The 15,962-nt window shown below is 39.9% G+C and overlaps 1 protein-coding gene across 1 annotated transcript in view; it reads right to left on the bottom strand.

Moving 5' to 3' along the window:
* GPR158 (G protein-coupled receptor 158) overlaps nucleotides 1–15,243 on the bottom strand; it is a 408,270-nt gene extending 393,027 nt beyond the window's left edge. Inside the window, exon 1 of the mRNA XM_063101441.1 lies at nucleotides 14,342–15,243. Coding sequence (XP_062957511.1) covers nucleotides 14,342–15,243 — 902 coding nt within the window. The remainder of the gene's footprint in view (nucleotides 1–14,341) is intronic.
* Between the last annotated feature and the right edge of the window lie 719 nt (nucleotides 15,244–15,962).

Here is a 15,962-nt window from a genome sequence, read left to right as displayed (position 1 = left end):
CCTTCTCCCCACCCCCCATCCAACTGTAATGGCAGTAAATAAGTACAAGAGGGAATAAGTACAGTGAGGAGGAATAGCTGACCAAAGAATTTTGACAGAATTTTCCAGGATCATACTGATGCTAAGCCAGTGTGGTAGCAGATAAGCCCAGGACATGCTCAGGAGAGGGTTGGAGCAGAAGTAGAAACTGCCTTTCCAGGATAGCTTCCAGAAAGATTTTAAGCTCAAAGTCAGCAGGCATCAAGAGCGGAAATGGAAACTAACACAGACCTGAAGGTGATTAATTGAAAGACTTCCTTCTAAACAGATAAAAGAGTTGGCACATCCCTTCCCTTATGTGCAGTAAAGGCATTTATTTCCAAGCTAAAAACCAACAACTGTTCTGAAAAGACATTGAAAGAAATGTCTCGGAAGAGCTAAAGCTCCTAGAATAGTTGTTAGTTCTCCCAGAGTAAAGGTCTAAGGGTGGGGCAGAGACTGACAACTTCCTTCTCAGGCATCCTAATCTGAATGAAGCCTGATAGCCATGGGAGAGATCTACTGAGGAACTAGTCCTGCACGTCTGCCACAGGTACATGCCATCTAACTATGTAAATTAACCTAGTCCTTCAATCATAAAATTAATGGCCAACTAAGGATCACATTTCAGGAGAACTGGTAGCAGAAAGGAGAAGAACAAATATAAATAAGCCAAACAACTGAACTTGGAACAAAAAGCAGTAATTCAAGGAACAAAAGAGAATTTATAGATATTTTAATTAATATCTTCAAAGAGAATTAAGAAAATGAACGTACAATTATAATAAATAATCTGAAAGCAATAAAGAATTCATGAACATTAAAAGAGATTGCCAAATGAAAATCAATTCAACAAAAAAAAGGAGGAAAATAGAAGAAAATCTCCCAGAATGTAAAGAAAAAGAGATAGAAAATGAGTGAAAAGTTAAGGAGTATGAAGATCAGTCCAGAAAGTCAATTACCCAACTGTAGGAGTTCCAGAAGGAAAAAATGAACAGTAGAAAATAATTTAAGCAATTATAAAGAAAGTTTCTGAGTGGAAAAGTCTAAAAGGGCCTACTAAGCGATGAGGTTAATGAATAAAAAGAATCACATGTGAGCACATCCAAGCACATCATCATGAATATTCAGAACCCAGGGAAAAAGAAAAGTTGCCATGAGGAGAAAAGAAAGAATTACACAAAGGTATAATAAATCAGGTTAGCATCAGAGTTTTATCAGCAACAAAGAGTGCTAAAAACAATATAACAATGTCTTTTAAAATTCTGAGGACAAAATGACTTTGAACCTATAATTCTGTATTCTAAACAATCAGTCATGCATGAAGACAAAGACATTTTCAGGCATGGAAAGGTTTAGAAATGTTACCTTTTACATATCCTTTTTGAAAAAGGTGTGTGAGAATGTGCTTCACAGGGTGGAAAAAAAAAAGAGGAGGAAGAAGAGGAATTCTAGAAATAAGAGGACCTGCATTCAACACATAGTTGTTGAATTAATCCAGAAGGCCAATAATTTGAAAGGATTTCCCTGATAGTTGTTCTGTAGAAGACCTAAAGCAACTTGTAAAAATTATGGGATGCCAGGAACAATGGCTTCAACAAAAATGTGAATTTTCTTTAACAAATAGAATAAATGACTTAAAAAGTTGCATGATCTTAGAAATAAGACATGATTCCTTTGTAACAGACACAATATGTGTTATCATCTTTAATTATCTAAAAATACTGGAATAGGCAACGGGAATAGGAGGGCAAAGGGAAAAAAGTAAGGAACAGAATAAACTAAAATTTGTGGATGCAAAAATCAAGTTAATCAATAGAAAAATTAAAAATAAAAATACAGTTAATAAAACAATGGAGAGGCGAGGGCTAATAAAAAAAGCATATAAAGAAGCCAAATTTTACATTTGTCATGTTAAAGAAGCTAATGATAATTTTATTCCTAAAATTCGTAATCCCAGTTTTCCATTGTTAATACACATCATTAGAGATATTCTGCCTACAGTTTGGGGGAATTTTTTTTCTGTCATGTAAAGTCTGCCTTATCCAAATTCGTTTCTCAGATGTTCGGGGTCTCGCTTCTGGCTCTTCCAATCTCACTACTGTGCCTTGTGCCTCTTACTGGCAGTTTTTCAGGCAGCTCCTGACCTCACCATCTTAGACCTCACTATAAAAGGCAACAAAGCATGCGTCCGGAAATGGCAAGTGACAAGACCTGCCAGCTGCCAGCTTGAAAGAGGTCAGGGACCTGCAGGATGTCATCTCAGGCATGCTGGTGAGGAAGAAATACTTTGCCATGAGTTTACCTGCTGTGCCTCTCCCTTTATTCTCCTGCTCTTTGTGTCTGGAACGTGTTTCCCTTTACAGGTTTAAGCCTGAGAGCAAAAAAACACCGAACTGATTTTTGCAAGAAATTCCAGATTTTTAATTTCTACCTCCCTTGACTTTCAAATATTCCACTTTATTCATTCCCATTTGAGAATGGAGCAATTAGAAATAGCATCTTTCACTAAAATCTCATTAAAAAAAACTGGAAAACCCAAGCTCTCAGAGCTTAAGAGAGGCAATGGGCAGGACAGCCACGACTGTAAGAAGAAGGAAAAAGAAAGACAGCCAAAATAAAACAAGAACACTACAGTAAAAGCATCCAATGGGGAAAAAAACAAAAATGCATTCACAATTTACACTCTAGAGGAGTAGAATTTTTTAAAGCACTTAACAGGTTTCTACACTACCATAACATTTTAGTCATTCACTGAGCACCTTCTGTGTACTTTACTCTCATCTTCTACCACATTACTCACCTCTCACTGCATCCCACCAACACTGGCTTTGTTGTTGCTGTTCCCTGTCTGGAACATGATTACCTCAGCTTGTTCCATGACTGTCTCCTTCTCTTCCTTCACTTCTTAGCTCAGACCACCCTATGTAACACATCCTACCCTACCTCTGGGCCATTCTCTACCACATTATCCTGTTTATGTCCTTATAATACTTGTTTCTATCAAGAATTATTTATTTTTCTATTCTACTTGTTTATTATCTATCTTCTCCCATCCCCACAAAAAAAGTCCATGAGGGCAAGGATTTTGTCTGTCATCCTCATTATTGTATCCCCAGCATCTGTCTCCCTAGCCAGGTGCATGTTATATACTCTACAATTTTTTGGAAAAGAATAGTATATTCCAGAAATTATGTTAGCCTCGTTACATATGTAAGATTGTTTACTCTTTATAACAATGAGAGGTATTGTGCACCTTTTGCAGATGAGGGAATTGTGCCACAGCGAGAGTTAAATAACTTGCCCAATGTCACACAGTAAGTGAAAGTGGAAACTCTTGGGTTCAAACCTAGGTTTATAATCCCTAACCCCCTCCTCATAGACAATTTTCTATACTGCCTGCCCGAAATATGTAAGGCACTTTCAAGAGGCACAGAATACTGTAAGTCATAAAATGTGGTCCTTGTACTTGAAGGACATGTAGAATAGTTTGGGGAACAGGATGTTTATGTAAAGAAACATCATAATAACAGGAAGCAGCTTGCTCTCATGACAGCCCCCTATTTTAAAGGTGAGAAAACAAAGAACTCAAAATAAAGTGAGAAAGAAACAGACGTAGGCAGCCCAGTGGCTCCTCCTTCCAGATACTGAGTCGCTGTCAGTACCTGTGAGCTCCCTGTTTTCATAAAGAACCTGCTAGTCATTCTAAAATTTGCAAAACTGATAGTAATATTGGAATGCTTCAGGTACCCAAAATGGCCTGTAAGCAAATTATTTCAATGGCTAAAGCTGAGCTGCTAACCATTTACAATTTTTAATTTTTATTCTTAAAATCTCATAAAACAAATTATATGTGTTTTAATCTTATCAAATACTGTTTACTTTTTCCCAAGTTTGTGTTTAAGTACTAGCTACTTCTGAATTATAAAGAATTTGTTTTAACTTCTAATCTATCCCAGATTATCTCATTCACAAGGGCTGGGAAGGGCCTACGAGCATATTATCAGGCTCTTCAGGTGATCCTGATGCCCAGCCAGGTATGGGATAAGTGAATAGTGAACGTAAATTAGCCTTTACTTGATGACTCAGTGTCATTTTATACATGCCTCGTAATAAACGGCAAGTTCCCAGCAGTTATAACTAGTGCAAGAGATGGTCCCACTTCCCTTTGTCTCAATTTCCTTACCCATAAAAATAAATTGGATTACATGATCTCGAAAATCCCTTTTACTTGTAAAATTCTAATTCTTCAAAAAAGGAGTTTTTCACAGCATGTTTACTAAAACATTGCTTCTTTAAAGAATGCCTCAGTATCATTTGTTGTTATTCGCCTCTTCCTCACAAAAGTGGAAAGATGGGTATATTGCTAAATAACTTTCAGAGCACTGTATTAAACTAATTATTAAATCAATATCTGAAACAATTTTCTCAAAAGTTTGACTTACCCGGAAAAATCATAATCTTCATCTTTCTTTTCATGAGCCTGGGACTTATCTTTGACATTCACAATATCGTCTCTCACTTCTCCATAATTAACACAAAGTACAAGAGCAGGCTCCTCATTGCCTTGTCACTGCAGCTCACATATATTACGTGTTCATGGATAGGGAGTGAAGAAATAGTCACTCATCACTTCGTGCTAAAATAATTTGCACTGTGAAGCCTAATCATTCTTTTTCACCATGTGGTCATTTTTTTTTTAAGCTTTCTTCTGACATAGAATTTTAAGCATTAGTACTCTGAAAAACTGCATCATTAAACATATGTCTATTAAAGCCTTAATTAAGGTCTGTGTAATATAGTATTTCAATAATTTCATCTAGGATATCTTTTCTAATAAGTTCAAATTCTGAACAACTTCTAGTTGAATCCATAGAGTTAAAATGGCAAACAGAATATTTTTAAATAGATATTTTAAGGTATTAATATTCCTTTAGTGGGATAAGCTGTGCATTAGTTCAGTAATAGCTTTCACTTCCTGAAATAAAGTTCTGAAATGCAAGCACAGTCTACTTATCTTCATAATGATTTGATCTTCAGGAGCTTGATTCCTCAACTACCTGCTAAAGAAGAATAGTTCAGTTTCATCAGAACTATAAAATTGCACAGTGGCAAACAGGACTTTGTGAAAAAGTAAAATAACATTCCATAGTATCAGAGATTGCTAATAGTTTCCCCTAGTTCATTCATCTCCATTTATTCACTCTCCTCTCTCCTCTGTCTGTCCTCCCCCAGATAACCCCCCCCACACACACACACATTTTCCTTTCAAAATGCATCTTTTAATGGGAAACCTTAAATATAAAACATTTAACCATATAAGTAAAACCATGCCTAGCAACATATTCTGCAAATTTGGTCAGATATTCTTTTTGAGCCATGGTGGCATACAAATGTAAATTAATTACTATTCCATTGATTCATCAGAATTTTCCAGTTCTCAGTCATGTCAGATTCTATATGTACAGTGATCTTATATTCTAAACATATAAATGCAAATGTGATCTGACAAACTCACATACATATATGAGTTTATATATATACAAACTCATATACATATATGAGTACATATATAATGTATATATACATCTGTGTGTGTGTGTCTATACACACACACACAGATATATATATGCACGTACATGTAGACATACATACAGAACTCTAGAAATAAGGATAACCCCAGAGTAGCATAGGATATGTGTTATGTATCATATGCGTTCCTCTCTATAACAGTGGCTTTCAGCCACAGGGAGTTTTGCCCCCAGGGGATATTGACAATGTCTGTAGACACATTTGGTTGCCACACTGGGTGGAGGAGAGGAATTACTGCTGGCATTTAGTAAGTAGAGACAAGAGGTGCTACTGTACATCCTACAGTGAGCCAGACAGCCCCCACAACAAAGGGTTATGTGGCCCAAAATGTCACTGGTGTTGAGAAACCCTGCTCTACACAGTGATCTGAGGTGTCAAATAAGGGAAATACCAAATTCTTCATTCTATTCCAGGCAACTTACTTGAAAAAAGAAAAATGCTTATCTCCACCACAATTCTGTTTAAATCTCATTGGCCAAAACTAGTTACATTGCTATGCAAGTTTTTACTTCCACTGTGAAGGCTTTAAGCACTTCAGAAAGGGGAGACACCTATTTCTTCCTATCCTTAGTCTATCAGTGGTCTTTTATTCTCACTGTCCTAGGCATTTTCCCATAGTGTGAGTGAAATACTTTGCCAGATGGCGTGGGAAAGATTTTGATAATCCTTACCTTACCTATTCTGAAAATAAAAGTTTCTGTAGTTTCAGGCCCAATATTTTGTGTATTTCATATATATTGAAAAGAAAATGTTAGTATAGCTTGTCTTTTAAAACAAAATTATTATGAAGACAAATAGCAATTTATTTTATATACAGCATTAAGGTCTACATTTCATGTTTCCATATGTCCATGTTTTGCTGCATCTTGATAACTTACCAATGATAATAGAACTATACAGTTCAAGAGACCTTGGAATTTATTCTCCCATTTCCTAATATCATATTTCATCAAATATAAGACGCCATTAATCATAAGATGCACTGTTATATTGTGTACCACTAAGGGAAAATAAATGCTAATTGCATATGATATGCTCTCAATCTGAGAGACATCAAAATGTGAAAATGGTGCATCTTAAAATTGATAAAATGCATTATTCCTTACTATTACACTTTTTCTTCTTTTTCAGTTAAAAGCCATGTGTTGCTATTCTATACAAGTCCTTCCATAATAATATAACAGGGCACACTTCCATAATAATATAACAGGGCACACACATAGGACAAAACACATAAATGATGAGAAAACGAGGTTAAAGAAATAAACCAAAACCTTACATAAATCTAAGTTAACTTTTTTTTAAGTTATAGGTGCACTGGGTATTTTGCTAATTGGACAGGATTTTTAAAAACCCTACATTGTCTTGTTTAGATATATTCTCAAATGGGGGGAGGTTACAACAGATATTACAATGAATACAAATTAACTAGATCTCAATTAATTACAACTGTTAGTAACTCTGTGTGTGAGAGAGAGAGAAAAAAAAAAAGAGACAGAGGCAAAGGGACATCACCTTCTTGGACAAAAAGATAGCAAGATTTTTCTTTGGGAAAATAAATGTTCCTACTTATCTTGGGGTCAGATCATATTCAAGCTAATTTGTATTTTCTATAAACTCTACCTATAATGAAGGTAATGAAACTAGATGTATCCTGTGATTGCTCTGAGGCACTATAATATCCTTAACTGTAAAAAAGCAAATTTAGTCATGGCTCCTGTGCTAGGTTTGACATTGTAGGGAAGGTAGGGGCTGGGGGTGGGGAGTACTGTGAAAGACTTTTAACCAAGAGAATTAATCTTCTCCTAAACTGAAGAACTATTTCATGCAATAGCCATCCATTAAATATTTTTACAGGTCAAGTTTTTTTTCCCGTGGGAAGAAAGACTTGTTGGATGAGTAAATGCCTAGCCAAAGTGGAAATTACACATAGAAATGGTTTGTTACTAAAAGATGAAAAGCAGACCAGCAAAACAAGCCCTACTGAGGCATATGACATAGCTGTGCTGGGAAAGAGCCTAGTAACACTATTGGCTGCAAACTCTCCCAAGCATAGCCCCAGTACCAGTAAGCTGCCTATTTACACATAATGGCCATCAAGCTGCCAAAGTTATCAAAATCCCAATGTGCTATCTTAGTAATTCTACTTAAATAACCCCTCAAACGCCAAATCAGACCTGAAGAGAGAGAACAGAGAGGGCCCTAATGCTTCTGTACCAACCAAGTGTTAAATAGCATCAACAACATACTTCTTGGCATCCCAGTATATATTACAACATAATCACAAAATGCAGTGTCTGTTGAGTTCAATAACACTGTTAAGGCTGAAAAAGGGTAGTCTTAAAACCTGAACAGTGTACAACAAACTGCTGCTTTTCTGAGGTTGAGAGTAACATTTGGCTTATCCAGAAATTGAGAGTGTGACAGTCTAGTGAGGGCACCAGTTTCCTTTCCAAAGGGTAAACATATACTCTCGTAACTCATTTAGCAGTGTGGGAAATCCCATTTTTCCATCCAAATGCGTATTCTGGAAAATGGCAAGACAATCCTGTGCCAGTGCTGCACTGCAATAAATAGCCCTTTTTCAAATTTTAAAGCCAACTACAGAGGTAAATTGAAAACATTGTTTTTAAGTGTAACAAAGGACCTTCTAAACATTGATTATCTTGAGGGAAATTACACAGGTATACTGAGGCCCATGGTTTAGAAATCTGATTGACTTTACGTAAATTTCAGGGGAGTCTTTCAAGATCTGGAAATCCAGATTATGCTTATTTTTATTTTGAAATAGAGTTCTCATTTCTATTAGTTTATATACTTAACTCAGTATACACTGATAGGGCTTTCTCTAAATATTCTATGAGTAGATGACCATTATAAAGTCAAACACTGAACGTATGGACATGTTCTGCATTTATATGAGCATACATTAACTGATTTCAGAAATGTGATCAAATAAAACTTCAAAAGATAGAGTGACACATTGAATTATGTGTATAATCATAGACTTTTAGGGTTAAAAGGAGCCTTACAGGTTAGTCCAACCCCCTCCATTTACAGATGAGGAAACTGAGGACTAGAGAGGCAACTGCTACCTATGGTAACACCATAGTCAAAGATGTCGTCCAGGCTGGTGTCAACATCTTCTGTCTCCAAGGTCAGTATTTCCACCAAAATCCACTGCCATTACAAACCTTCACAATAATTAGGAATAAAATTAAACCATTATATAATTTATAAATTAATATAAATCTCATGACTTAAATACAGCTAAACTATCTCTTCAGCTGAGCTAAGAAAAAAAGAAAAAATATAGCTAAACTGAGAAAATTCATGGTCAACTGAGGACAGTGTTTGTGAAGACAGATGCTATGACACAAAAATATTTAGTAACCTTCCTCTGTGATGACAATTCTCCATTCAGTCTTTACAGAATCCCAAAGGAGATACACATTACTATTCACAGTTTACAGATGACATAATTGAGACTCAACAGCCTCGGTAGCAGAAGTTCATCTGAAAATCCTTTGATCTATAACACAGAAAAACACCTCTGTGTTATTCCTTTAGATAAGCCTCTTCACCACTACCAGCTCCCACAAAAAAAGACATAGGATATGTTTGGCCTAGATCAAAAGGGTCATTTCTCTTATAGTGTATGAATTGCCCTCTTTTGTTGAAAGCATAAGTCTGTACTAAAATCACTGGCGGAGGTGTGTGGGTGTTTGTGTGTGGAGGAGAGAGTGGAGGGACCGCTCAGGTATTCACTCAGTGGCAGTGATGTTTGTTAGTCTCTAAAAGGGGGTTTCCACACTGCTGTGATCTCTCCTCCATTCCCCGATTCGCTTTTTTAGCAAACACCAAGTCTGACATTCACTGGGTTTCCTCTTCCTCCACATTGTCATTCCTCCCTCCATCAATATCATTTCCACAAAATAATGCATTTATGGGTCAGCCCTGTTTGCAAAGCTTACTTGTTGACCCTCGGATGGGCCTCTTAAGAACATATAGAACAAAGAGCTACAAAGTATGAAGCGATCATCAAGTCCATTTCCTCATTTTAATTATGTAGAAACTGACGTCTAGATGGGTGATACAGCCAGAGACAAAACTGAGACTTGAGGAAAAGTTCTGACACAAGTCTAATACTATTTTCACTACACAACATACTTTATTGTATGATCAGCCTAAAAGGAATAAATGTGTATCACTTATTTAGGCCATGTACATCAATTAGTTCAAACCCATACCATCTTATAGTTTCTAATAACAAGGTGAAAACAAAATTGGGGAATCAAGAGATAGAAAGCAGTATAGGGTCATGGAAAGCCTACACAGTCCTCTTAGCTAGATAGATCCAAATTTGATTTTGGCTACCTAATTTACTAGCTGTGTTACCTTGCACACGATGCTCAACTTTTCTGAAGTTTTAACTATCTGAGAGCTCTAAGAATTAAATACAGTGGTATAAATAAAGCATCTAACATATAGTAGGTGCTTAATAAATATTGGTTCCCATTCATTCTAACCTGTCACAAAAGAGCTGTGCCACTTCTAGCAAATTCCTTTAACTCTTTGAAGCTCAGTTTCCTCAACTGTAAAATAAGAAGATAAAATCAAATGAATTCTGAAGACCCTTTCAGCTCATCAAGAAAAAATTAATTCCCAAGGGAACTCACCTTCACTTAAATTCAACAAACACTTCAGTACCTTCTACCAGTCCTAGGCACTGAGCAGTTTCAACCACTGTCAGAAAGGTATCGGTGCCTTCAGCAGAATGGGATCCAGCTCCATAGTACTTTAAGTTCCACAAAGAAAAATTACTATGCAAAGCAAAGTTTTGCTTAAAACTAATTTTAAGCAAAACTCTACAAGAACATCACAAACCTAATGTTATAAGTAAAAATATTTTAAAGTATACTTTAAATCATTACTCTCTATTTTTTGCTAGGATGGAAAATGAGAACAAAAATGTTTATAGTCTAGGTCTATAACAAAAGACTCAAGAGACAATTTGTTAAGAGGAAGTAGTACCATTTTTTGAAATAAAAATATGAGGAATAAACTTCTTTTCCTGTGTGTGTCTTATGCTAGGTTTTAAATTTTAGGATACTTGTGTCATTCTGAAGCAAAGAGAAATAAAATTTATTCTGAGAGGTTTTTTCTACAGTGAAAAATATTAATATAAAAAGATAATTGATTAAAGTGCAGCCTTATAACACCAAGGTTACAGATTTGGATCCCTGTACTGACCAGCTGCACCCACCGCACCCCAAAACCAAAAAAAGGTAGTTGACCATGTTCTTCAAATTACTTTCGAACTTCATGTTTTGATTTACGTTCTCTGAAAATAAAATACAATGTAATTTAAATGCCTGAATCTTGGAAGCAAGACCTGGGGAAATCTTAACTGATCTTAAATAAAATTTTTAACTATGAAGGCTTTCCTCCTTTGCTCTTCCATTAGTAAATCATTACAAACGGACTTTTCATTATAGATACGTATTTTTGCAAACAACACTCTTTATGTTTAAAATACTATTTGAAACATGACTAGGGCCCCTAATCATGGTTTCCCCAAAATTTATTTCAAGTTTACCCTGTTGCCATATCTGTCTAATATTATTTACCTATATTGTAGAATTTCAGAACGCCCATCTTAGATGATGAAACATCAACAACAAAAAAAACCTTTCCTTTTATGAGTCTGAAGAGACAAAAGAGACCTATTTATTTTCTCAAATGTGTGAAATAAACAGTATAATCATTTTTTAAAAATCAACAGCTGTGTATCCTATGGGCTAATTTTTTTGTCCTAAAAGATGATGGAGAATAAAGTATGTCCCCAACATAGGTGTGTGCAAAGGTCCAGAGAGCCATGGAAATATGCTTTAGGTATATGCATGTTATGCATAGTGTTAAGGCAGGAGGCCTGACTGTCATTTCTGTTGTTGCTGCAGACTTGATATGTGATTTTTGGACAAGTCACTTCAGTCCTGTTTCTATATCTATAGAAACAACAGGTAGAACTATCTGATCCCTTTATGATTTCTTCCAATTACTATAACTAACATCCTCCATACTGTACTTGAGGGGCACAGGATATGAAGCAAATGTTATTATAATAATAATATTTATATAATTATAATTATAATTATATAATTAATTATGTAATATAATTAATAATATAAACAATATTATTATTATTATTATTATTATTATTATTATTATTATTATTGAGGAGAGCCCTTATTCTGCTTTTCATGGTGCTGCTGAGACTAGCCAGCTTCTGTAGAGAGCCAGACACTAAATGGCTAGACTTTGTGCCTTGGCTGAAGAACACCATCGATGACTATGAAAGCACTTAAAGAAACAAACTATTTTCTGAACATTGTCAAAAAAATAATAGGTAAGGGGCATGTGAGCTCTTACAACTTCAGACCCTTTGTGTCTTCAGCCTTTCATATTGGCTGGTGGAAAGAGGGCGCTGAGTTTATTTAGGTGACCTATGCTTTCTGATTCTGAAGAGAAATCATTCTGAAATGAACGGTATTCATCCCCAGTCCCACATCTGACCCTTGAAAATACATGTATTTTTATGCAGCAGCTACATTGTATGCAGCACCCCTAGGACACCTTTAAAAACAAAGAGTTTAGCTTAGTGGTTAAAGTATGAAGTGAGCTTAAATCCTGGCTCTAGTATTTAAGTGCTATGCAATCTTAGGCAAGAAGCTTAACCCCTCCGTGCCTCAGATTTCTTTTCTGTAAAATAAGGAAAATAATACAACCTAACTCATAGGGTTGCTGTGAGGGTTAACCAAGATAATACATGCAAAGTAGTTAGCACAAAGACTGAGGTAAATGTTAGAATAGGTACGTAGGAGGGCTGGCCTGTGGCTCACTTGGGAGAGTGAGGTGATGATAACACCAAGGCCATGGGTTCGGATCCCTATATAGGGATGGCTGGTTAGCTCACTTGGGAGAGCCTGGTGCTGACAACACCAAGACAAGGGTTAAGATCCTCTTACTGGTCATCTTAAAAAAAAAAAAAAAAAAAGTAGGTAGACAGGTAGGTAGATGGATACATAGACAGACTGATTGATCCTGGGACCTGGGACTCCCTGAAAAGTCTTGTCTAAAGGCCACAAACAGTTTGCTGGCAGTGATTGGCATCTGCTGATCTTTCCTCTTGTGAGCAAATGATATGGCAAAGATTCAAAGCTGGGCTCAGCTCTTCCTAATAGGATCCTACAGGAATCAGGAGGAAATGAGATTATCCTAAAAGTAGGAGAGAGTAACTCTGGTTTAAGACAGGATCTTTGAGACAGAAACACATACACACACACACCCCACACACAATATGGTCATACAGAATCATAGAAAGTGTGTTGTTTTTTATGCCTTTTCAAGTGTTGCCAGCATTAAAAGCTACAGAATTTGGTAACTGGACTGTTCCCTAGAAACTATGTAGTTCAACTCCCTCACTTGATAAATAAGTCACTAAGGCTCAGAGAGGTTAAGCAACCTGTTCAAGGTCATTCAGCAGTAAATGGCAGTGCCAAAACAAACATGCCTTCTGACTTTCCCACTTGCCCACCCAGTACCTGACCTGGTAATTTCACCAGGTCAGCATCCTGTCCTGGCTGTGCCAAAGCATTAAAAAACAGTAACAAAACAAACACCATACACAAAGATTTCTTACTTCTGCCCAGGTTCTGGAAAAGTACAGAAGCAACCTTCTTTCCAGAGCTTCCCATCGTGGGAAATGGAGAGGATCCCAAACCCTCCTTGGAGATTTTACTCTTTCCTTTCTGTTCCTTCCTCACATCCACTTTTAAAGATTGTTTTTATAAGTTCCTCACCTCGAAGGGCAGGGCAAAAGTTACAATCTTCTAATTTGCAAATTCTCAGCTTCCCTCAAATGCTACACCTTCAGACAGGAAATACAGAACTGTTAAAGTTTCCCTCAAGTGAATTCAGTCAGAACTGACTCCACTGTCTCTGAGATAACGAGGTTCAGCTCTAAACTGTGTGAATGGGTGAATGGCTGGAAAGCCCTTATACAGGGAACGGGAAGAAAGAAGGCACCAAGGAAGGAAAAACCGATTAGGAGGAGGGGGAGGATTGTAGAAGGAGTACACTGACCAAATTGCAAAGCCTGGATCCTGGAGACAGAGACGCTGCTGAGACTGACTCACGGCGGAGGGGACAGAACTGCCCAGGGGATGGCACGGCTTTAATTATACACGCTGGTAACTGACTAACCGCACACGGAGGAAGCAGGCAGAGGCTACCCCGAAAGCGACAGAAACGAGAGACTTTCTCTCCCCCTGGCTCCCTTTCCTCCCCACTCTGTGCCTAGCCTGCACACCCCCGGCTCGCCGAGTTCCGTGGCATCATCATCCCTGACGGAAAACCCTCCCTGCTATCTCGAGGGCTGGAAGGAAACAGAGTAGCCGAGGTGTCTCAGCTCTACCGAGTGCTCCCGGGTCCCTTGCCGCCTGCTGGGTAACTGATCCAGAGACGAGTTTCGCTCAGTGCCTGAAGCAGACAGACTTGGGGCACTTCTCGCCCCTAAGCACATGCGCCGGCACGGGGCGTCCCTCAGCCCGGGTCTCTGCTCTGAGGGCTGCAGGCGTGAGTGTCACCGCTAAGTGTTCCATCCCCACCCGCTCACCAACCCGCAAAACCGGAAGGAAGGCTTTGATTTTGCCTTTTCCCCCCTCCCTACCTGAATTCCGGGACTAGGTTAGGCTGCAACCCGTAGAAGGCAGCGGAAAGAGTAACCAGCCACCCCGGCTTGTAACTCCCGTTCTCGCACTCCAGATAAGGCGGAGACCACTTGACGTGGCTCTTGTCCCCGCCGAGCCCGTCCCTGCGCCGCCAGCTATAGCCCAGGCTCCGGGGCCCCTGATTGGAACCTCGGCGGTGTAAGTGGGGCCTCCACTTGCGCCGGAGGCCGTGGAACCACTCGGTCTCCAGCGTGGCGTTGGCCAGGTGGTGCGCGGAGGAGGACAGGTCCTGGATCAGGATGCGACTCTCCTCGCGCGTGGCCTGGAGGAAAACCTGCGGGGCCGGCGCGGACAGCGACTCGGTGCTGAAGGTGATGGCCGCACGGGAGATACTGGGCTCGCCCTCCAGGAGGCTCCGCACCAGCGCCTGGTACCAGTCCAGGTCATCCTGCAAGTTCTGCTCCCGCGACTTATTGCTCTGCAGCATCATGTTGAGGAAGTTGGTGGCGTGTGTCAGCGTCTCCAGAGCCCCGTGCAAGGAAGGATGGGAGCTGGCTAGGGCTGGCGACTTCCCCGGCAGGCCAGCCAACTCGTAGCGGCCGGAGCAGTTGGCTCGCTTCAGCTGATGGGAGTCCCCAGTGTAGAGGTAAGAGGCCACGTCCATGGGCACCTCCTCGGCGAGTTTCTGCGCCAAGATGGTGCCGTCGGTGGAGCGGCTCCAGGGAGCCGAGGGGTCCGAGGCAGAGGCTCGAGCCGGCTGCTGGGCATGCTGCTTCCCCCGCAGGGTCCTCTCTCGAGGGGAATCCGGCCGTCCCGGAGGGTCGCGGCTGGCGCCGACAGCTCCCAATCCCAGATGAGCGAGCAGGAGGCAGAAGAGTAAGGGGTAAGCCATGGCTCCCATCTGTCTCTCAGAAAGGAGAGGAGGTAACGGGAAGAGTCACTTTTTAAATTTTGGTCATTGATTTATCAACAGTCAGACTTTCGCTGGGAATCTTCCCCCTTCTGTAGATGGCACCCAGTCCAAAAGGACTTTACAGTAAGACTGTTTCAAGATTGGGCCGGATGGCTAAGCTACCGTCACAGGAAATCAAATCACCTGTGGCAATGCTGGCTGCACCTGCTCCACAGTGGGTCGGCTCGGAATTACGCACCTTGCAGCCTTGAGCTGAACAGGTTACATCTCCTAGCGCTCGCGGCTGCTATAGTTAGCCTGCTTACGTCTTTCTGCCCAGCTGCTTCCACCGCCACTCTCATTGAGGTGTGTTCAAGAGCTGCTGCTGCTGCTGCTGCTGCTGCCGCCGCGGCCGCCGAAAATGCTGCTCCATCATCTCACCCGTGGCAGGTCGTTCCCGCCTCCCGGCTCTGGCTCCTCCTCGACCGCTTCACCCCGAGGCGCGCAGCGCGCACACAGCCAGCACCGCGAGCGCAGCGGCGAGTCCCAAGGAGCGGAGATTTCTTTTAAGACGTTTGTCTCTCTAGAGGAGAGAGGGCCAGGCAGCTGGTTAATTGGAGCTTTTAGGCTTGGCCACAAACCACACTCCTGCCTCTCCCTGCTCTCGGGAGGAAAGCCACTTTAAAGAGACAGCTTGGCCTCAACCAAACCCTTGTAGGGCGGCTTCG

Source organism: Cynocephalus volans, chromosome 6 (genome assembly GCF_027409185.1).
Source record: "Cynocephalus volans isolate mCynVol1 chromosome 6, mCynVol1.pri, whole genome shotgun sequence".
In the NCBI taxonomy this organism is placed as follows: Eukaryota; Metazoa; Chordata; class Mammalia; order Dermoptera; family Cynocephalidae; genus Cynocephalus; species Cynocephalus volans.
This window is presented reverse-complemented; position numbering and strand designations above follow the sequence as displayed.